Source organism: Rhincodon typus, chromosome 8 (assembly GCF_021869965.1).
Source record: "Rhincodon typus isolate 14 chromosome 8, sRhiTyp1.1, whole genome shotgun sequence".
In the NCBI taxonomy this organism is placed as follows: Eukaryota; Metazoa; Chordata; class Chondrichthyes; order Orectolobiformes; family Rhincodontidae; genus Rhincodon; species Rhincodon typus.
In genome coordinates, this window is record NC_063339.1 from 4,854,609 (window position 1) to 4,877,955 (window position 23,347).

Genomic DNA, 23,347 nt, shown 5'->3' on the forward strand with positions numbered 1-23,347 from the left:
TATCACCTGGGTCAGTGCAGTATCAGCTGTCCAGAGGAATGCCCAGCAATGTAAGAAGAAGGTGAATGATCTTATTCACTGCACCAGTGTAAGTGCTGCTATCTTGAGATCTCACACACACTCTCTCTGCCATTATACCCATCTCCCACCAAGGTGCCATCACTCTCTCACTGTTGCTTGGAAATTCCTTCCTGACTAGCTGTCATCTACCCTAACCTCTGACACTGGTAACCCAACATGCCTTCTACACTACCTGCTCAGTTGCTCAGAACACCTTCCCACCTGCACCAAAAATAACAGTTTTGCCATCTAATTTCATGTCTTTAATACAAGTTCATCATTCTAAGTGGAAAATAACCTACAATAGGGCAGAAAGAGTCCAGACCAGTGGGGGGGTCTGCCCAACATTCAGCTGTTTGCTCCTTATGAGGAGATTATTGTGACTTTGACCACCCTGAACAGCTGGCTGACTGTGTCCAATCCATCGGACTGGAATCGGAAGCTGCCTATGACTTACTGCGCTGGGACCTTTGATCAAAGGCTATCTCCTTTGGCTTGTCTAACGACTGTGAGCCCAATATCTCTGGTCGAGATGCAAAAAGTCAAGGCAAGGCAGGATGCTGTGACTATCTAGGTAGAATCAAAGCAAGTAAGTAACAAGAGACCTAGCAAACTGTCCAGAGGTGCTACCTGGTCCTGTCATGACCTGGGTGCATGTCCCTGAATTCTGCAGCATTACAATGACAGTTACTGCTGCAGCTCAAAGTGCAGCATTGAAGTGCAAAAGTACCTCTGAGTGGATCAGATATGTGGCATGAGGGTTCCTAGAGGTTGGCACATGTTAGATACCAATGTTCTTGGACATAAAATGTGTGAGACTGGTGCCTATGGAGTATGGCCTGAGATGTTGGTGTCTGGTGTGCAACATGGAGCAAGCTGAAGTCACCACCAGGTACCCACTCAGAATTCTGGGCATTAAGTGTGCTTGGTGGGATCAGAAAGGTGGGAAGCTATATATTGATGAGATGAGATATGCAGTAAATAAGGCTGTTAACAAGTAATTGTGCCCCTCAATAGGCAACCTGCCACTGTCTGGTGAGGATCTCACCTTGCTGCCTGGCAGCTACATAAAAAATGTAGCGAGTTGGTCCTGACATTGAGATAAGCTGAATGGACTTCTCACATAGTTCTGCCACACTCCTTACTGTGGCCAGTTCTGTTCACGACACTACAAGATTCTTCCCAATTGTAGATTTCGGTGATTTGCATGAGGAACAAATGTTGCCTAGGACTCCAGGGTAAATACCCTGGTCTTTTTCTAAAAATTACATCTGTAGGATCTCTTTCTTCCCCTGAAAGGCTTAATATTGGTTTAATATTTCAAGCAAAATGCAGAGCCTCTGCTTGCACAGTGCTCCCTTGGTTTGGAATCGGAAGGGTCAGCCTGTTTTTTTTAATGTGTTCTAGCCTTTGTGTGGAGTGGCACTTAATAGCGGCTGTCACCAGCTGACTCAGTGCCAGTTTGGCTCAGCGTTACCTCTCATGCCTATAAGTGCTTTAAGTCATCCTCTTGTGTGAATGAAAGTTTTTAAAGGAAAACTATCTTCTCCTACGGAGCACAGGCCTAATCTCTCCACCGTGATTCAATTGTTTAGAGAGGAGGCCTACACATGTTGATGGTGAATTCTCTAACTGACAATGACAACTTTACAGTAAACACTGCAGTCATTTTACTACTCGTACTGAAAGTGAACTGCTGAGTGCTTTATTGGGTGAAGTACTCTTGGCTGCATAGTAACTTGTCGAGGTCTGGAAGGGAAACATAAGTAGATCATGGGTACTATCATGGAATTCTTGCTCCTTTTCTCCATTACACATGTTGGGCCTCGGAAGAGTGGAAAGCAAACACCCTGTGCTTCCCTCTAAATCAATAAAAAATTGCATTTATATAGCACTTTTGCATAGGAAAACATAAAAGGAGGTCTAGAATCCCCTCCCTCACCTCCTTGTGTGCCTCTACCTCCCTATCCCCTTTTAAGATGTTCCAAAAACCCATTTCTGTGATCAATCTTTTGATCATCTGCCCTGCTTTATCTTGTTATGACTTGGTGTCAAAGATTTTCTTTTAGTTAATATCACTTTAAGTGTCTTGGGATGTTTATCAAAATAAGTCTACCAGTTAACTGTACGCTACTGCCTAGAAACATAAGTTGACACTGAATGACACAAGTACAAGTGACCAAAAACTTAGTGAGGTAGAATTTAAAAATGAGACTGGAGTAGAGGGTTTAGGAAGGAATTCCAGAACCTTGGCAACAGTAGGCCACTAATGGTGGTATTATTTAAAATCTGGATTGGTATAAACAGCCCGAGTTGGAGGAAGTCATAGATCTTGGAGGGCTGAAGGAATCGAAGAAATTGCAGTGCAACAGAAAACTTGTAGTAAATAATGCACAGAGGGCATGTAATAAATGGAGGGAAGAAATCTGAACTATACCTGCAGGCTATGACAATCCCTCAAAGACTACAGAGAACAGAAAAACATCTGTGATCTCATTTAAATCCAGTTTCCATGCCAACAGAGCCCATGCAAAATAATTAATTGCGCAGTCAGATTAGCCTGAGCGCATTGCTGTGTGCCCTTTGCACATTTTCCTAGCACACACTGAGGGAGCTGGCACACAAATAAACATGTTTTGATCTGAGGAAGGAGCCACTTGCCTGGAAAACCTCCACAATTCAATTGCAAATATTTTGTTGGAGTTACTTTGCCCCCTGGTGGTGAATTTTTAAAAAAAATCATTAACATGTACAAAGTTATTCCATGCCGTTTCTAAGGGAGAATTGGATGAATTTCTTTTTTGCACAGTGAGCTGCTACCTGAAAGTTGATAAAGGAGATTCTAAAGCAATTTTGAAAAGTTATTTGAATAAATGCTTGGGGGAAAAACAATAAGCAGGGAAGAGCAGGAGAAATGGGACCAACTGGAAAGCTCTTTAAAGTTTCTGAGAAGATTTGTAGCTTGGGTTGTGGATGAAGTTGTAGACTTGCTCGTTGAGCCAGTGTGTTTGATTGTAGACATTACCCTGCAGGTAACATTGTCAGTGCACCTCCAGTGAAGCGTTGGTGTTCTGTCTGCTTTTTATTTATGAGATAACAAGTTGTAGAGCTGGATGAACACAGCAGGCCAAGCAGCATCAGAGGAGCAGGAAGGCTGACGTTTCGGGCCTAAACCCTTCTTCAGAAATGCCTCTGATGCTGCTTGGCCTACTGTGTTCATCCAGCTCTACACCTTGTTATCTCCAATTCTCCAGCATCTGCAGTTCCTACTATCTCTGAAACATTTTTATTTATATGCTTTGGTTTGCTGGGGTGGTTGGTATTACTTCCGGTTCTGCTTCTCAGTGGTTTGTACACGGTCTAATTCAGTGTGTTTGTTGATGGAGTTCCAGTTGGAATACCAGGCCTCAAGGAATTCCCTGGCACGTCTCTGTTAGGCATGTGCTATTATGGATGTGTTGTCCTAGTTGAATTCATGTCCTCCTTTTGTCTGTGTGTATTGAGACCATTGAGAATTGGTTGTATCTTTTGGTGGCTAGTTGGTGTTTGTGTATCCTTTTATTGCCAGTTTTCTTCCAGTTTGGCCTATGTAATGTTTCTCACAGTCCTTGCATGGTGTTTTGTATATTACATTAGTTTTATTGGTTGTGGGCATCCGGTTCTTTATGTTCGTCAGTAGCTGTCGCAATGTAGTTGTTGGTTTGTGGGCAACCCTGATACCTAGGGGCCTGAGTAGTCTTGTGATCATCTGTTATCTTCCCTGATGTATGGTAGGGTGAGTAGTGTGTCTCGCCATGTAGTGTTGTCTTGTTGTGGTCTGTCACAGAGGTAACGGCAGATTGTGTTTTTTGGGTATCCATTCCTTTTAAAAACTCCATATAGGTGCTCCTGTTCTGCTTTGTGGAATTCCGGGTTGCTGCAGTGTGTTGTGGCCAGTTTAAATAATGTCCTGATGCAGCTCCGTTTATGGATGTTGGAATGGTTGCTGAAGTAATTAAGTATCTGGTCTGTATGTGTGGTCTTTCTGTGTATGCTAGTCTGGAGATCCCCGTATTTCTTGCATTCCACCATTACTTCCAGGAAGGGTAGTCAGTTGTTGTTCTCTTCTACTTTTGTGAATTTTATTCCGGTGAGGATGTTCTTTGTGTCAGTGGATTTCTACTAGTCTTGTGCATTTGATAATCATGAAGGTATCATCTATATAGCGGACCCAGAGTTGGGGTTGTATAGTGGGGAACGCTGTTCATTCTAAACTTTGCATTACCGCTTCTGCAATCAGTCCTGATATTGGGGATCCCATTGGTGTTCCGTTGAATTGTTTAAATATGTGCCGTTGAAGGTGAAATGGGTTGTGAGACACAGATACAGTAGTTTCAGGGCGCTGTCCTTGTTGATGCGGTCGGTGTCATGGATGCCTGCTTTCCTGACTTGTCCAGCGGTGTGGTAATTGTCTCTTTGGCGAGGTCAATGTTTATAGATGTAAATAGTGCTGTTACATCGAAGGATACCATTATCTCGTCCTCTTCTATTCTGGTGTCCTTGATGATGTTGAGGAATTCTTGGGAGGAGTGGATGGAGTGGGTAATGTTGTCAACTAAGTATTTTAGTTTCCGTTGTAGTTCTTTGGCTAGTCTGTATGTTGGTGTGCCTGGTAGTGAGCTTGTGTCCCTGGCTTGTGTACCTTAGAGAGTCCATAGAAGTGGGGTGTGTTGGATCCCTCTGGCTTCATTTTTTGGTAGTCTGTCTTGCTGATGTCTCCTGAGCTGTGTAATTTCTTAAGGGTTGTTGTGATCTGGTTCCCTAATTGTGCTGTTGACAACAGATGGTGATAGACCCAAGCATAATGGTTTAATGGCCTGCAATGTCCAATTCTATTGTAATATTTACATTAGACTTGTTTCTGTTCTGACAAAACTGGATGTAAAATAATTAGCTCTGAGTTCGGTAATGCAGTGATATCATAGGTCATGGCAATAGAATTCTGGCTTATTTGATTAGAGGAGCTGTTTGCATCAGTTGTTGATGAAGGGGCCTAAGTTTTGGTGAAATCTGATATATGCATGTTAACCTTTAAGAGGAGGATAAATTAATCAAAATTTCTGAAAATGGTAAGTCTGGATTTGGCTACCCCCAGGTTCTGCAATGGTTCACTCTCTGGTCAGATGGCCTGCTAGACACTCACTGTCTGGATCAGTTCATGAAGAATTATCACTCATGTTAACAGAAACCTGATGGTACTTCACACAATGAGTCTGAGAGATTTTTAGATGATGATGGTGCTCGCATTAGGTTTTCTTATTCACAGTGAAATTAATTTACAAACAAAACCAGCTCTGTCTCAATTGTGATTTAGGACAGTGCAAACATATCAAGTGTGACCCAGGTAGGACAGTGCATATTGTTGGCATGTACTTGTTGCAATAATGAGCAGCTTGTCCACTTGTTTCCCTTCAGTTGAAAGAGTGAGAACGCAGAAGAGAACGTTTACCCGATGGATCAACTTCCACTTGTACAGGGTAAGAGCAAGCATTCAATTCTATTTCAGGCTAATTAATCACTGGCAAACAATGTCAATTGTTATGAAGAAGATCTTTATTTAATACTGTCCGGACGACTTGTGTTTTGAACGTTTGTGAAAAATGGGTAGATTTCAAGTTTTGTGGAAACACCTGGAGTATTTTTTTAAAGGCCATATTTATGGGCAACACCACCGCTAGATGGAGCATTGGAGTCCACGAGTAGCAATTCAATTGAGGTACAGCTTTCGTCATTGGTCATAAGTTAATATTTCCCACCAAGTAGAGAGGTGTTGAAAGGCAAATTCTGAAATCAGTACTTACAAATAACTTTGAATGATGGCCAATGATTTTCAGGAGGGTGTAAGACGGAGATATGTCACCAATGTACTTCACTAGACTTTTAATCCAGTAAATCAACCAATGTTCTCGGGACTGTGGTTCAAATTTCTGCCACAGTAGCTGGTAGAATTTAAATGCACTGTTTTAAAAAAAAACCTGGAATTAAAAATCTACCGATGACCCTAAAACCATTGAAAATTGTCAGGGAAAAAAAACTCAACTGGCCTACTAATGTCCTTCAGAGAAGGAAATCTGTGTCCTCACCAGGTTTGGTTTACATGTGACTCCAGACCCACTCAATGACTCTGAATTGCAATCTGAAATTTCCTGGATAGCTGAAATAATTCCACAGAGGCCAGTATCCATGTGGTGACCAGTATCCAGTCACCAAGTCACCCTTTATTTACACATGGAGAATTCTTCATACTGATCCAGCTCCCTCCGAGCCAGCTGTCCGAGTGAACAGAACCTTTGACACGCCTGTTCTTATTTGTCAGCCAGGGCTCCCTGATTGGGCTGTTAATCTGGTCCAATCAGGAGACTCCCTTTCTATGATGCTGACCTGGCTAACCTCGTTACAATCACTAAATATATAAAATCATATAAAATATAAATAGCCACTCAGTTGTATCAATTGCTATGATGTCTCAATAAAGAAATAAAACCGATGAACTGCCTGGCATTGACCTAGGCAAGATAACAGCAGAAACAGTCTGTCGACCCTGTAACGTCTTCCTTGCTAATATTGGAGGGGCTAGTGCCAAAATTGAGAGAGCTGTCTCTCAGACTAGTCAAGCAACAGCCTGATATAGTCATACTAACAGAATCATACCTTTGAGACAATGTCTCAGAGATCACCATCACCTGTCCCACTGACAAGTCTTACCAGTGGAGGTGGCTTCACCGTGGTATACAGTCAGGACCGAGTTGCCCTGGGAGTCTTCAATATTGACTATAGACTCCACAAAGTCTTGTGGCTTCAGGTTAAACACGGGCAAGGAAACGTTCTGCTGATTACCATGTACCGTCTTCCCTCGGCTGATGAATCAGTGCTCCTCTATTTTGAACAACACTTGGAAGAAGCACTGAGAGTGGCAAGGGCAAAAAATGTACTCTGGGGGTGGGATTTGAATGTCCATAACCAAGAGTGGCTCAGCAGCAGTACTACTGATCAAGCTGGTCGGGTCCTAAAGGTCATTGCTGCTAGACTGGGTCTTCAGGAAGTGGTGAAGGAACCAATGAGGGGGAAAAAAAAACATTCTTGACCTCCTCCTTACCAATCTGTTACCTGCAGATGCATCTATCCATGAGTATCATTAAGAGTGATAACTGCACAGTTCTTGTGGAGACAAAATTTCGCCTTCACATTGAGAATAACCATCATCCTTTTGAGTGGCACTGGCCTGGGTTAAATGGGACAGACTTTTAACTCGAGATGTCACAACTCCAGGCTGGGCATCCCTGAGGTCATCAGCAGCAGCAGAATTGTAGGCCAACATAATCTGCAATCTTGTGATCTGGCATATCCCCCACTCACCATTACCGTCAAGCTAGGGGATCAAAGCAGGAGGGCATGCCAGGAACAACGTAAGGCATACCTAAAAATGAAGTGCTAACCTGGTAAAGCTACCAAACAGGACTATTTGCATGCCAAGAAGCAAATGATAGAAAGAGTTAAGCAATCCCACAACTAACAGATCAGATCAAAGCTCTGCAGGCCTGCCACATTCAGCCGTGAATGGTGTGTACAATTCAACAATTCACTTGAAGAGGCTCCACAAATATCCTCATCCTCAATGATGGAAGAGCTAAACACAGCAGTGCAAAAAATAAGGCTGAAGCATTCGCAGCAATCTTCAGTCAAAAGTGCTGAGTTGATGTTGTATCATGGTCTCCTTCAGTGGTCCCCAACATTACAGAAAACAATCTTCAGCCAATTCGATTCACTTCACGTAATAGGAAGAAACAGTTGAAGGTACTGGTTACTGCAAAGGTAATGGATCCTGACAATATTCTGGCAATAGTACTGAAGACTTGTGCTCCAGTACTTGCCACTCCTCTAGCCAAGCTCTTCCAGTAGTTTGAACACTGGCATCTACACGACAATGTGGAAAATTGCCCAGATATTTACTATGATGTTGTTGACTTGCTCACCGAGCTGGCTTGTTTTTGTTCAAACATTTCGTCACCATGCTAGGTAACATCAACAAACATATAGCACTAGACCCCATATACAAACCCATATAGATCAAAACCGGAAGTGACACTAGTCAGTAGACAGACAGTATAAATTCCAAGAGGAGTAGAACAACATTGTTTTATCGGAGACCTCACTGATGATGTTACCTAGCATGGTGACAAAACGTCTGAACAAAAACAAGCGAGCTCGGCGAGCAAGTCAACAACATCACCCACAACCCAAGCTACAAATCTTTGCTAAAACTTTAAATATGTAGTGTATACAAAAAGCAGGACCAATCCAGCAAATAACACCCCATAAGTCTACTTGTGATCATCAGTAAAGTGATGGAAGGTGTCATCAACAGTGCTATCAAGCAACGTCTGTTCAGCAATAATCTGCTCAGTGATGCCCAGTTTGGGTTCTGCCAGGGCCGGTCAACTCAAGTCCTCAATAAAGCTGTGATTTAAAAGTTTAAGAGCCGCGAGGTTACGCTGCAGCTCTATAAAACCCTGGTTAGACCACACTTGGAATATTGTGTTCAGTTCTGGTTGCCTCGTTATAGGAAGGATGTGGAAGCTTTTGAGAGGGTGCAGAGGACATTTACCAGGATGTTGCCTGGACTGGAGGGCAGGTCTTATGAGGAAAGGTTGAGGGAGCTAGGGCTCTTTTCATTGGAGCGAAGAAGGATGAGAGGTGACTTGATAGAGGATAGAGCCAGAGACTTCTTCGCAGGGCGGAAATGACTATTAACGGGCATAATTTTAAGGTGATTGGAGGAAGGTATCAGGGAGATGTCAGAGGTAGGTTCTTTACACAGAGAGTGGTGGTCGCGTGGAATGCGCTGCCAGTGGTGGTAGTGGAATCAGATACATTAGGGACATTTAAGCGACTCTTGGATAGGCACATGGATGATAGTAAAATGTAGGGTATGCAGGGTAGTTTGATCTTAGAGTAGGATAATAGGTCGGCACAACATTGTGGGCCAAAGGGCCTGTACTGTGCTGTACTATTCTATGCTCTAGACTGGATAGCCAACTTAAAATGATGGAAATGAAGGTAGAATGTAGGCTTAGTGAGGAGGAGAGTGATGATGAGCAGACCCATTGTAGCCAAAGACTTGTTAGAGATACCTACAAATACATCAAAACATTACCAAAATTTGATGCAAAAGAGGTACCGGTCTTTTTCATTTCCTTTGGCCAGTTCATTTTGGTTAGCCAATATCTCCGAGACTATGCGGGTAATATTAATTCAGACTAAGCTGGTAGGCAGGGCTAGTGAGGTGTTTGCAGCGCTGTCAAGAGAATATGAAGAAGTAAAACAGGCTATTTTGAGTGTCTATGAATTGGTACCAGAAGCGTATAGAAAATATTTATACAGAAATGTAAGGAAGGAACTTGTGTCGAGTTTGAAAGAATTAAACAAAGTAACTTCGATAGATGGGTGAGAGCATTAAAGATAGAAAAGACATATGACGATCTTGGAGAGATTATTCTGTTGGAGGAGTTTAAAAAATTCACTTGCAGAAGTGACAAGAGCTCCTGCTGACAGTGAAAACAGTGAGAAGAGCTGCAGAGATGGTGTATGAATATACGTTGGTGCATAAATCAAAATATAGCTTCCGACAGCGATTTCATTCCATGAGAGAGAGAAATTCAGAAAAAGGGGAGATCCTTCAATGAGAAACAAAAAGTAGATCACACTGGGAACGATTTATCACATGTGAAAAAAGAAACAAAAAGGTGAAACGCCTCAGGTGTTTCTGCTATAATAGATGGGGCAGGGGTGTGGGGGGTGGTGGTGGTCACAAAGTCACAGTGCTGGTGGATTGAGAGGCACTGAGAAAGAATGTGGTAAGAGTCTAAACCAGTGGGATTAGTTGAAGTTGTGAAGGAAATCCCAAGAGAAGTTGGAAGTACAAGAGAGTGCACAGCCTAGTCATGAACTGGTTAGTAAGATAGTGCCTGATGTCTTCAAAGACTTCACCTCTGTGGGTAAGGTTTACTCAGGATGAATGGGGGAGAAGGTAAAGAAGTTAAAATATTGAGAGATACAGGAACTGGTCATTCTCTAATAGTAAGAGAAGAGAATATTTGCACTTCTTCTGAAATGTTGTTACCTGATCGTGATCATCTGTGGAATAAATGGAGACAGATTTAGCATTCTGCTGTGTAAGATGAGGCTGGAAAGCCCAATCAAGACTGGGGAAGTGATAGTGGGAGTGATTGAGTACAGTTTGTTCCTGGAAATGACCTAGCTGGATCAAATCTGGGAGTGATGCCCATTGTAATAGAGAAGCTGAAAAAAAAAACAGGGAACTGAAGGGTTAAAAGAAAAATACCCTGGAATTTTTCCGGACTGTGTGGTGACAAGATCCCATAGTCATAAGTTAAAGCAAGAAGGGTAAACAAAAGAGAAACACAAATAAGATCCAGTTAACTGACACCCAGTTCGATGAAACGGTAAAGGAAAAACTTAAGCAGGTAGAGGATCAGGCAGACGTGTTTAGTTCTGAAACAGTAATGGAGTTACAACAAAAACATGAGACCATAGAAGAATTATATCATACAGCCTACTTGGAAAAGGAATTAGAACGTTATTACCTTAAGGATAGAATCCTAAGATGGAAATGGAGACCGTGGCAGGTTAATGCAGAGGAGAAATGGGCGGAAGTTCACCAAATTGTGTTGCCGGTAACATACGACAGGAAGTATTGCAGGTCGCACACAAATTACCTGTAGGAGGTCATCCAGGAGTGCGGAAGACTCAGGCCAAGATACAAAAACATTTCTATTGGCCTGGATTACATAAAGATGTGTTGAATTTTGCTGTACATGTCATACGTGTCAAATGGTAGGAAAGCCACAGGCAGTGATAAAACCAGTGCCTTTGATGCCAGTTCCTGCATTGAAGAACCTTTCATGCAGGTTATGATTGTGCAGGTTGCCTCCCTAAAACCAAAAGTGGGAACCAGTATTTGCTAAACAGAATAAATGTGTCCACCAGATTTCCGGAGGCAATTCCATAATGGAATGTCAAGGCAAAGAAGTTTGTGGAGGAGTTGCTTGTTTACTTTAACTGTTATGGACAATCCAGAGAGATTCAGTCAGACCAAGGGTCTGCTTTTACTGCCAAACTATTTAAGGAGGTCATGGATAGTTTAGGCATTCACAGTTTAAATCCAGTGCATACCATCCTAAGTCCCAGGGAGCATTGGAAAGGTGGCATCAGGCCCTAAAGACCATGCTGAGAGCTTATTGCCAGGATTACCCAAATGATTGGAATAAAGGTATCCCATTTATATTATTTGCTATTAGAGATGCTCCAAATGAATCAACTCAGTTTACTTCATTTGAATTGATATTCGGACACAAAGTAAGATGGCCTTTAAAATTAATTAAGGAAAAGTTGATAGGTCCGAAGTCAGAGATCTCACAGTTGCATTTTGTATCTGAGGTGAGAGAAAGATTAAACAGAGAATGTGAATTAGCTCGACAACACTTGAAGGTGGCACAGTATCTAATGAAGCAAGAAGCAGATAAGAAATCTAAAATTCGTATGTTTGCCCGTGGGGATAAAGTATTGGTGTTGTTACCAGTGGCAGGAGATCCCTTCAAAGCAAGGTTTAGTGGTCCCTATCAGTTTGAGAAGAAGTTAAATCAGGTGAATTAGCAGGTAAAGATGCCAGATGGGAAAAAAAAGTATCAGGTATGTCATGCAAATATGCTGAAACCTAACTATGACAGTGAAAGGGAACCTGAAAGCAGGTTTTAGTTACTCCCACTCAGTAAGGAATCAAATCCAGATGATTTGGATTTTGATGTGCCTCAGAATAAATTAAATAATGAGGAAGTCCTTAAAGAATGGGATAGGATGGTAAGCTATCTGTCTCGGGAATAGAGAACTGAATTGAAAGGGTTGTTTCAGCACTATGAGGACATATGTAAAAATAGAATGGGGAGTACTAATATCATAGTACGTGAGGTTGATGTAGGGAATGCTGTTCTAGTAAAACAACATCCCTACAGGCTTAATCCTCTCAATGCAGCAGGGTACAGAAGGAAGTGAAAGCGATGCTCCAAGAAGACATCATCAAACTGAGTCAAAGTGAATGGAGTTCGCCGATCATGTTGGTTCCCAAACCTGATAGTACTGGACGATTCTGCATAGATTATCTAAAGGTCACGCCATGACTAAATCAGACTCGTACCCAATTCCAAGGCTGCAGGACTACGTGGAAAAAGTTGGACACTTGCATCTCAAAGTTGGACTTACTTCGTGGTTACTGGCAAATACATTTGTTGGAGAGAGCGAAAGAAGTTTTTGCGTTTGTAACCCCAAATGGGCTGCATCAATTTAAATTAATGCCCTTTGGAATGAAAAATGCACCAGCTACACTTTGAAGACTTATGAACAGTTTTGGCAGGATAGACTAATTGTGCCATCTGTCTAGATGACTTAATGATGTTTAGCCATTCGTGGAAAGATCACATGGTGCATTAGGCAAAGCTCTTTGAGAGACTACGGAAGGCGAAGTTGGTCATAAATTTGGCAAAGACAGAATTCGCAAAGGCGGAAAAGACGTTCTTAGCACATAACATCGGAAGTGGACAGATGACACCAAGGAATGTGAAGACAAAGGTCATCAAGGAATTTCCAAGACCATCCTCGAAGAAGGAGGTGCAATGATTTTGGGACTGAACGGATTCTACAGGAAATTTGTACCAAACTTTAGTGGTATGGTGGCACCGCTGACAGATTTGCTAAAAAAGAACACAAAATTGTGCTGGACAGACAAATGCCAGGAGGCATTTGAGAATTTAAAACAGTGTTAACCACCACACCTGTATTAGACACGCCAAATTTCTTAACCCTTAAGTCACCCAACAATGTAAGCGATGTAGGTGTTGGAGCTGTGTTGTTACAGGGGGATGATTGTGGAATCGAAAGGCCAATCGATTATTTTTCAAAGAAACTCAATATCCACCAGAGAAAATATTCAACTATTGAAAAGGAGTTATTGAATTTGGTATTGGCCTTACAACATTTTAATGTTGAATTTGGTATTGGCCTTACAACATTTTAATGTTGTATGTTGCAAACAATGTATTAGAGACGGTTGTGTACACTGATCGCAAACCTTTTTACATTCTTCGAAAGATTTAAAGACAAGAACACCAGACTATTTCATTGGCGTCTTATGTTACAAACATTTAATTTTCGGATTGTACATGTTACGGGGTGTGAAAATGTTGTTGCGGATGCATTATCGCAGGTTAAAAAGGAAAATGTGTATATATAAGATAGGCACATAGTGTGCAGTTATATATGTATATAGAATTAGTATGAAATGTTTAACTCCAGATTAATGACCTATGGAGCTAGTAATAATGGTGTTAAGATTTAGAGGGGAAAAAAGCCATCTTTTCATAATAATGGTCCTTTTTTTTCTTGGGGGGTAGGAGTTGTGAAATTAGTATATTACTTGTGGATTGGAAGGCAGGACATTAGGATTTGTTTGTAAAATGGTAAAAGGGAAGAGTGTGTGGTCGCTTTAAAAGACGTGTTTAATTTATTCTTGGAGATTTTTTTTAATAAAGTCTGCAGGCAGTGGCAGATGCATAGAGTTATTGAAATTGAATCGTTCTATCAAAAGGCAAAACCACATTTTTACCAAGAGAACAAGTTTTGAATTTAGCCAATTAATTTAAACCAGGACCTAGGTATCAAAGCCCAATTAAATTTAAATCTGATGGTTTTGACAACCTTGGACCTATCCAGTTGTAAAAAATTAATAGACCATCAAGGGTGTAAAAGAAGACGGCATTTGAAAATCAGTGTGAGAGAAAACTGCCATCTGTTAAGAGAATAACTCTCAACAGCATCAACTCGAAAGAAAGAGAAAATCACTGGTTCTCACAGAAATCTCCTAAGATCTCCAGAGTAAGCACCATCTAAACAAAGGTAATTGTGGCACTCTTAGCTAATATTCCTGACACAAGAATTTGAGAGAGGAAGGTATTCCGGACTAGAGGACAATGGAGAAGGCAAAGAACATTCTGGAAGACTTATCCTGGCTGTAATTTTGAGAGATTAAGCATTTTTTAATTAATTTCATTTATATAAGTGGGACTTGTATCTATTGGAACATCATATCATTAGAATTTTGTTTTATTCGGGAATAGTTAGAAGTTAAGGGGGAATTGTTCAGTTTGTTAGTAATTCTGCTAATTTGTTCACTGCTAGATAAATAAATTGTCACTTGTTGATTATAGAGTGACTGACATGAGTTCATTTCATTTAACCTCCCCTTTATAACAGATTGGGGGGTGGGTGACAGGCAGATTAAAGCACTTTTCACACTTCCTTTATCAGATTATGAGGCGAGGTGAGCTTCTCTGGGTGTTTCAGTTTTAGTTATCGGTGGGGGTCGACCTCCATTTCATAACACTCTCCAAGCCACTAACCATCCTGATTTGGAAAATATCTACACTCAATATTGCTAGATCAAAATCCTGGAACTCCCTCCTTAATGGCATTGAGGGTCAATCTACAGCAAATGGACTGCAACAGTTCAAGAAGACAACTCACCATCAACTTCTCAAGGGCAGCTAGGAATGAACAATAAATGCTGGCATAGCCAGCTACGCTCATGAGTGGGGGAGGGGGGGAAGTCACACTGTGCTAAAAGGTCACAAGCAGATTTAAAAGGAATGAAATGTTTTTGTCCTTAACTAATGAATTAACATAAAGGATATCACAGATTGGGAGGATGGAGAACATGAATTAGATGTATAGTTGTGTTCTAACATGCATCTCATGTTGCTGTCAATTGACAGTGCAACTGCGCATGCATTTGAGGTCAATGCACAACTGAACATGCACAGATGGATCACAGTGGCCACTTTTGCATTGGAAATAGACCCTGTTCTTTGAAAATGGACTTCGGAGATTGTTTTAATGAGGTTTCCTGTAAATCACATGATAGGTGGTAACTGTTTGCTTTGAAGTGGACTGTGGCTGGCTCTGAATGATGGCTGGCTTGGTGGGGTACTTTTATCTGTTTCAATCGGAAGGAAACCATCTAAGAACAAACTGATTTGGAGGAAGGCCTGCTAAAAACAAGCTGCCCAGCTGTTTTGCTTTAATTTCTGAAAACAATCCTTTTTTGTTGAGTTCAGTGTGAAATTTATTTGTTCATCTTGAACAAATGATACAAGAAACATCTCAACATTGAGTTTCCTGAGAAAACTGTGTTTGCAAAACTTCAGAAACAATTGTGCATGATTAGTGATTTGACCACATAAGCCAGAACATAAGTTTCTGGAACATTTTACACTTTATCCTTTTGCCTTCAAATATAACCCATTGGCTGATGTGCTGTTTTTCTGCAAGGATAAAATGCTATCTTTGAGTGTTTTTGGGTTACTGAGAGGGATAAGCATTTATACTTTATTCGTGATTGTGTGTTAACTAACTGTATTTTTATTAAGTAGGTTTAATTTGATGTTAAACCTCCAACTGTTTATTAAGAAACTTTGTTTATGTATCATGTGTAAAACCTAATGCCAATGAGGGATTTAATTGGTTGTCATGCTAATCAGAAAAATATTTATTTCATGTTGTGATCCATAGAAACGTGGGCCTGGTGTGATGGTACACTCCTCCAGCCTAGGTTGTAACATTATTTACATATCTTGTTAATGGCACAGGCAGATGGAGTTTTAATTCAATAAAAATCTGGAATAAAAAGTCTATTGCTGACCATGAAACCATTGTCAATTGTCAGGAAAAAATCCATCTGGTTTACTTATGTCCTTTAGGGAAAGAAATGTGCCATCCTTAACTGGTCTTGTGTTTATTTCGCTTTTATATAAGACCAGAGATATATATGCTGTATAAACCTGTACAGTGTCTAGTTATACTCAACAGCAACTTGCATTTACTGAGTACTTTTAAATCTACAAAATTACCCCACAGCAACCGTCTCTTGGATGTGATCCCAGACAGAAAGTGCACCAAACCAAATGAGGGAGATTGTTGGATGTCTGGCCCAAAAAGGACAATTGTGGGCTTTGAGGTAGTTCTCAGCCATCACAAGATGGGGCAGGTATAGTCTTGGCTAGGGATACTTTCTGGATCGCATGCGTGTTTAGTCATTTGGAGAGTACAGATCAAATTTGTGAGAAAGCAGGATTAGGATGGTTGTGATGAATGGCGGAGCAGGCTCAAAGGGCCAAATAGTCTCCTCCTATCTTCAATGTTAAATGTGACTATATGTGACTCCAGACCCATAGCAATGTGGTTGACTCTTAACTATCCTCTAAGCAATTAGGGATGGACAATGAATGCTGGTCTAGCCAGTGATGCCCATATACTTTGAAATAATTAAAAATAAAAACATTTTATATAATTTTACATTCTGCCCAACTGTGAATGATTGATTAATAATGTCGTTACTATTCTGTGTTTTCCTATCAAAGTCTCCAGTCGTTGTTGCCTCTTGCTGAGGTATATGGTCATCAGTTCTGGCTTTGCTCCAACATATCACCCAAAAGTCATTCTTCAGATCTGAGCTTAAATAGTGAGCAGGATGAACATTGAAAAACATTGGACTCAAACTCGATCAGTATCCTCTAAATGACTGAGCACACAGACATGAGACCCAGCAGGTGTCCAGAGCCAGGACTATATCTGCCCCATCTTGTGATGGCTGAGAACTACCTCAAAGCGCGCAATTGCCCTATTTGGGCTAAACCTCCAATTATGCCCCTTTTTAAGTTTTTGGTGCAGTTTCTATCTGGGAACATATCTGAGAGACAGTTGCTGTGGATTAGTTTTCTAGATTAAGAGCATTCTGTAAAGGTAAGTTGCTGTTGAATGCACGAGACACTAGAGGTTTAGATAGCATTTATATCTCTTGTTCTATATAAAAGTGAAATAAACACAAGCTCCCCAGTTCCATTTATTGAGAACTTTTAACTTCTCAAAATAACAAATTCTTTCATTTCAAAACTCTTGAAATTTCCCCCTGATTCCATGTCCATTATTCCCTTATACTTCACTGGTAAAATGAATGCAAATTTTTGTTTGTCCACATGTATATTTTAGAATTGTTTATTCACTGTTTGCCAGTCATTGTTTGTTTGTACTTTTTCAGTGCAATCCGCCCCTAGAGGTGAAGGATTTGTTTAAAGACATGCAAGATGGGAAGATCCTGATGGCTTTGCTGGAGGTACTATCCGGGCAAAGACTGGTAAGGTTATTTAACACTTTGGCACTTGTACAAACTTGTAGTTTATGACTTCCTGCTTATTTTGGTGCAATATCTTTTAACATAGAGGTAGATATCCTCTCGAGGAATATTTTCATTAAGCAACTATTTCAAAATCTTAACTAGAAGGTAGGTGGAGTTGTCGATAGTGTGGAGGGCTGTTGTAGGTTGCAACGGGACATTCACAGGATGCAGAGCTGGGCAAAGGAGTGACAGATGGAATTAAACCCTGAAAAGTGTGCAGTGATTCATTTTGGAAGGTTGAATTTGAATGCAGAACACAGGGTTAATAGCAGGATTCTTGGCAGTGTGGAGGAACAGAGGGATATTGGGGCCCACGTCCATAGATCCCTCAAAGTTGTTACCCAAGTTGTTAGGGTTGTTAAGAAGGCATATGGTGTGTTGGCTTTCATTGGCAGGGGAATTGAGTTTAAGATCTACGAGGTTATGCTGCAGTTCTATAAAACCCTGGTTAGACCACACTTGGAATATTGTGTTCAGTTCTGGTCACCTCATTATAGGAAGGATGTGGAAGCTTTAGAGAGGGTGCAGAGGAGATTTGCCAGGACACTGCCTGGACTGGAGGGCAGGTCTTATGAGGAAACATTGAGCGAGCTAGGGTGTTTCTCATTGGAGCGAAGAAGGATGAGACGTGACTTGGTAGAGGTGTACAAGATGATGAGAGGTATAGATAGAGTGGATAGCCAGAGACTCTTTCCCAAGGTAGAAATGACTATTATGAGGGAGCATAATTTTCAGATGATTGAAGGAAGATATAGAGGAGATGTCAGAGGTAGGTTCTTTACACAGAGAGTGGTCAGTGCGTGGAATGCACTGCCAGCAGTGATACTGGAGTCAGATACGTTAGGGACATTTAAGCGACTCTTGGATAGGCGCATGGATGATAGTAAAATGTAGGGTATGCAGGGTAGTTTGATCTTAGAGAAGGACAATAGGTTGGCACAACATCGTGGGCCAAAGGGCCTGTACTGTGCTGTACTATTCTATGTTCTATGTTCTAAAACAAGTAATGTTCAACCTTTTCAAATCACTACTTAAGTCTCAACTGAACTATTCTGTCCAAATCTGGCTGCTAAACTTTAGGAAGGATATCAAGGTCTCAGTGTGGGAACAGAAAAGATTCACAGAATGGTTCCAGTGTTCAGAGACTTCAGCCTTCCATGGCGAGACTATAGAAGGTTGTGAGATAACAAGGTATAGAGCTGGATGAACACAGCAGGCCAAGCAGCATCAGAGGAGCAGGAAAGCTGACATTTCGGGCCTAGACCCTTCTTCAGAAATGGGGGAGGTGAAGGGGGTTCTGAAATAAGTAGGGAGAGAGGGGGAGGCGGATAGAAAATGGATAAAGGGGAAGATAGGTGGAGAGGAGACAGACAGGTCAAAGAGGCAGGGATGGAGCCAGTAACGGTGAGTGTAGGTGGGAAGTTAGGGAGGGGATAGGTCAGTCCAGGGAGGACGGACAGGTCAAGTGGGTGGGATGAGGCTAGTAGGTAGGAGATGGGGGTGGGCCTTAAGGTGGGAGGATGGGATAGGTGGGAGGAAGGACAGGTTAGGGAGGCGGGGACAAGCTGGGCTGGTTTTGGGATGCGGTTGGGGGAGGGGAGATTTTGAAGCTTGTGAAGTCCACACCTATCTTCCCCTTTATCCATCTTCTATCCGCCTCCCCCTCTCTCCCTATTTATTTCAGAACCCCCTTCCCCTCCCCCATTTCTGAAGAATGGTCGAGGCCCGAAATGTCAGCTTTCCTGCTCCTCTGATGCTGCTTGGCCTGCTGTGTTCATCCAGCTCTACAACTTGTTATCTCAGATTCTCCAGCATCTGCAGTTCCTACTATCTATAGAAGGTTGTGGTTGTTCTCACTTTTCATATAGCGGCATTCAAAATGATCAGCGATGTATTTGAGAAATGGGGTAATTATCCAGTTAGCCTGACATCAGTTGCTGGGAAAGGCTAGCATTTATTAGGAACTGTTAACAAAATCATAACATGATGATAGAGTTTAATAAACACAGATTTACAACAGGAAATTTTGTATAACAACTCAGTTTCAGAATTCAACTAGTGTGGTTAAGGAGAACTAGTAAATGTAGAGTTTTTGGGTTGTCATAGAAGCATTCAGTAAGGTCCTTTGCAATAAATTATTATATAAAACTAGCATCCATGGAATTGTGTGTCAGCTCAGTTTGAGAATTGGTTAATGGTCAGAAACCAAAGAACAGGAATAAATGTAATATTTTCACACTAGCAAGCTGTAACAATGGAATACCGTAAGGGTGGTACTTGGGCTTCAGCTATTTACAATCAATATTAGTGACATTTGTGAGTGTGATTATTCAAATTTGCTGAAGTTACAAAGTTGGGTGGGAACGCCAGCTGTGAGGAGGATGCAAAGAGGAATTACAGAATTTTACAGTACAGAAGGAGGCCATTTGACCTATTGAGTATGTACTGGCTCCCAAAAGAGCCATCCAGCTTAGTCCCATTCTCAGGCACTACCTTCTAAGCCCTCCAAATTCATCACTTTCAAATATACCCAACTCTCTTTCAAAACATCATATGGAATCTAATTCCACACACTCCCATGCAACGCGTTCCAAATCCTAATAACATTGAGTAAAGAAGCTTCTCCTCATCTCAATCCCAGCTTTCTAGCGCACAGTCTTGAAATTGTGACCCCTAGTTACTGGCATATTAACTAGTGGAAACAGAATATCTTTATCCTGTCAAAATTGTTCATTATTTTGAAGACCTCAATAAAGTCACTTCTTATTCTCCTTTGGAGCAGAGAAGGTTAAGTCCAACTTCTCTCATTTTTCCTTGTCTCTATATCTGTCATTCCTGGTGTCATTCCAGTAAATCTCTTCTGCATTCTGTGAGGAGCTTTGACATCTTCCTTTAAATAAAGGTGCTCAGGACTGAACACACTGCTCCAAATATGGTCAGACCAATGATCTGTAGAGGTGTAGCATCGCTTACTTGCTTTTATACTCTGTGCCTCTATTTATAAACCCAAGGGTCCTATAAGCCATTATAACAACTGTTGCAACTTGCCTGGTTATCTTCGGAGAATTAAGCAAGTGAACCCAAAGGTCTTCTGCTACTGTACTTCCCTCAAAATTGTAACATTGAGCATGGATTGTCACTCCATGTTTCTTCTACCAAACTGTATTACCTCTCATTTGTCAGCATTGAAGTTTATCTGTCCATTTGGCCAACATGTCAATGTCCTTTCCGAAGTTGCTCAGCATCATCCATACAATTCATTATTCTCCTGAGCTGAGTATGATGTGCAAATTTAGAGATTTTGCCCTCAACACCTATCTCTAAATAGTTTCTATAAATCAGAAAAAGCAAGGGTCTCAACATGGATCTTTGGGGAGCACCACTTTCAACTTGTCTCCAATCTGAGAAAAGAGGAAGAGAGAGTGTGGTCTGTCTGTGTGGTGTTTGCACATTCTCCCCGTGTCTGTGTGGGTTTCCTTCGGGCGCTCAGGTTTCCTCCCACAGTCCAAAGATGTGCAGGTTAGGTGGATTGGGCATGCTAAATTGCCCAAAGTGTTCAGGGATGTGTAGATTATGGGGGATGGGTCTGGGTGGAATGCTGTGAGGGCTGGTGTGGACTTGTTGGGCCAAAGGGCCTGTAGGGATTCTATGATCTTCTATGAATATGGCAAGTGGATTGTGATGTGGAGAAATTACTAGTTTGGCAGCTGTAATAGAAAATATGTTTTTGTTTTCAAATGATGCGTGAAGATCTCACTGAAAGATATAAAATACTTTGAGAGCTTGCCAGGGCAATGCTACAAAGATGTTTCCCCAGGTTGGTGATCTCAGATATATGTAAGACTCATAGGGTTGTAATCAGAGAGGATTTTAACTTCCCAAACATAGACTTGGTCTGACATGGTGTTAAGGGCTTGGATGGTGAGGAATTTGTTAGATGTGTTCAAGAAAATTTTCTTTATCAAGATGTAGATGTACCTACTAGAGAAGGATAAAACTTGACCTTCTGTTGAGAAATAAGGGCAGGGCAAGTGACTGAAGTGTTAGTGGGGGCGCACTGTAGAATCAGTTATCATAATTTTATTAGTTTTAAAATAGGTGTGGAAAAGGATAGGCCTTGTATAAAAGTTAAAGTTCTTAATTGGAGTAAGGCAAATTGTGATGGTATGAGACAGGAACTTTCAAGAGTTGATTTAGAGTAGACAGTTCGCAGGTAATCAGGGCAACTAGCAAATGGGAGGCTTTCAAAAGTGAGGTAACAAGAGTTCAGAGGCATTATGTTTCCGTTAGAGTGAAGGGTAAGCCTGATAAGTGTAGGGAACAATGGATGAATAAAGATATTGAGGCTCTGTTCAAAAATAAGGAGTCATATATTAGATCCAGACAATTGGGGCCAAGTGAATCTCTTCAAGAGTGTAAGCGGTGTAGAAGCATTCTTAAGAGGGAAATCAAAAGGGCAAAAAGGGGATATAAGATAGCGTTGGTAGATAAGGTTAGGGATAATCCAAAGAGATTCTACAAGTATATTAAGAGCAAAAGAACAACTAGGGAGAGAATAGCACCTCTTAAAAGATCAACGAGATTGTCTGTGTGTGGAACCACAGGAGATAGGAGAGATGTTGAAAGAATATTTTGCATCAGATTTACTGTGGAGACAGAAATGGAGGCTAGGGAAATCGGGGAAATGAATATTGATGTCTGAAAACAGTCCACATTACAGAACAGGAAGTGCAGAAAGTCTTAAAAAAACATAAAAGTGGATAAATCTCAGGGACCTGATCAAGTGTATCCCACGACGTTTTGGGAAGTTAGGGAAAGATTGCGGGGGCTCCTAGCAGAGTTATTTGTATCACGTACAGCCACGGATGAGGTGCCAAAGGACTGGAGGGTGGCTAATGTTGTGCCTTTAATTAAGAAAGGCTGTAAGGGTAAACATGGGGACTATAGACCTGTGAGATTGACATCTGTGGTGGATAAGTTGTTGGAGGGGATTCTGAGAGATAGGATTTACATGCATTTGGAGAGGTGAGGACTGATTAGGGATAGTCAGCATGGCTTTGTGAGAGGGAAGTTGTGTCCCACAAACTTGATTGAGTTTTTTTGAGGATGTAACAAAAAAGATTATTATGGGCAGAGCAGTAGACATTGTCCATATGGACTTTTAGTAAAGACTTTGACAAGGTTCCACTTGAAAGCTAATTAGTAAAGTTAGATAACATGGGATTCAGGGAGAGCTTGCTAATTGGCTTGATAGTAGGAAACGGAGGTGGTAGAGGGTTGTTTCTCAGACTGGAAGCGTATGACCGGTGGTGTTCCGCGGCAATTAGTGCTGGATCCACTTTTGTATAAACTACAATTTGGATGAGAATTTAGGAGGCATGGTTAGTAAATTTGCAGATGACACTAAGATTGATGGTATAGTGGACAGTGAAGGTTTTCTAAGATTACAAAGGAATCTTGATCAAGTAGGCTGATGGACTGAGGAGTGGCTGATGGAGTTTAATTTGGGTAATTGTGATGTATTGCATTTTGGTAAAACAAACAAAGGCAGGACTTGTATAGTTAATGGTAGGGCCTTGGATAGTGTTGCTGAACAGAGAGATCTAGGGTTTCAGGTACACTGAGATAGTAGGAAATGCAGATGCTGGAGAATCTGAGATAACAAGGTGTAGAGCTGGATGAACGCAGCAGGCTGAGCAGGAAAGCTGACATTTTGGACCTAGACCCTTCTTCAGAAATGGGGGAGGGGAAGGGGGTTCTGAAATAAATAGGGAGAGAGGAGGAGGCGGATAGAAGATGGATAGAGGAGAAGATAGGTGGAGAGGAGACAGACAGGTCAAAGAGGCGGGGATGGAGCCAGTAAAGGTGAGTGTAGGTGGGGAGTTAGGGAGGGGATAGGTCGGTCCAGGGAGGACGGACAGGTCAAGGGGGCGGGATGAGGCTAGTAGG

General features: G+C 41.5%; 1 protein-coding gene across 6 annotated transcripts in view; it reads left to right on the top strand.

Annotated features, from left to right (window-relative positions):
• Positions 1 to 23,347, top strand: part of LOC109910719 (calmin) — a 107,138-nt gene that overhangs the window by 46,970 nt on the left and 36,821 nt on the right. For 5 of the 6 annotated variants that reach the window (XM_048600244.1, XM_048600245.1, XM_048600240.1 and 2 more), the window contains exons 2-3: positions 5,515 to 5,576; positions 17,261 to 17,356. In XM_048600244.1, the coding sequence (XP_048456201.1) occupies positions 5,515 to 5,576; positions 17,261 to 17,356 (158 nt within the window). The remainder of the gene's footprint in view (positions 1 to 5,514; positions 5,577 to 17,260; positions 17,357 to 23,347) is intronic. The other variant, XM_048600242.1, reaches the window with a different exon arrangement.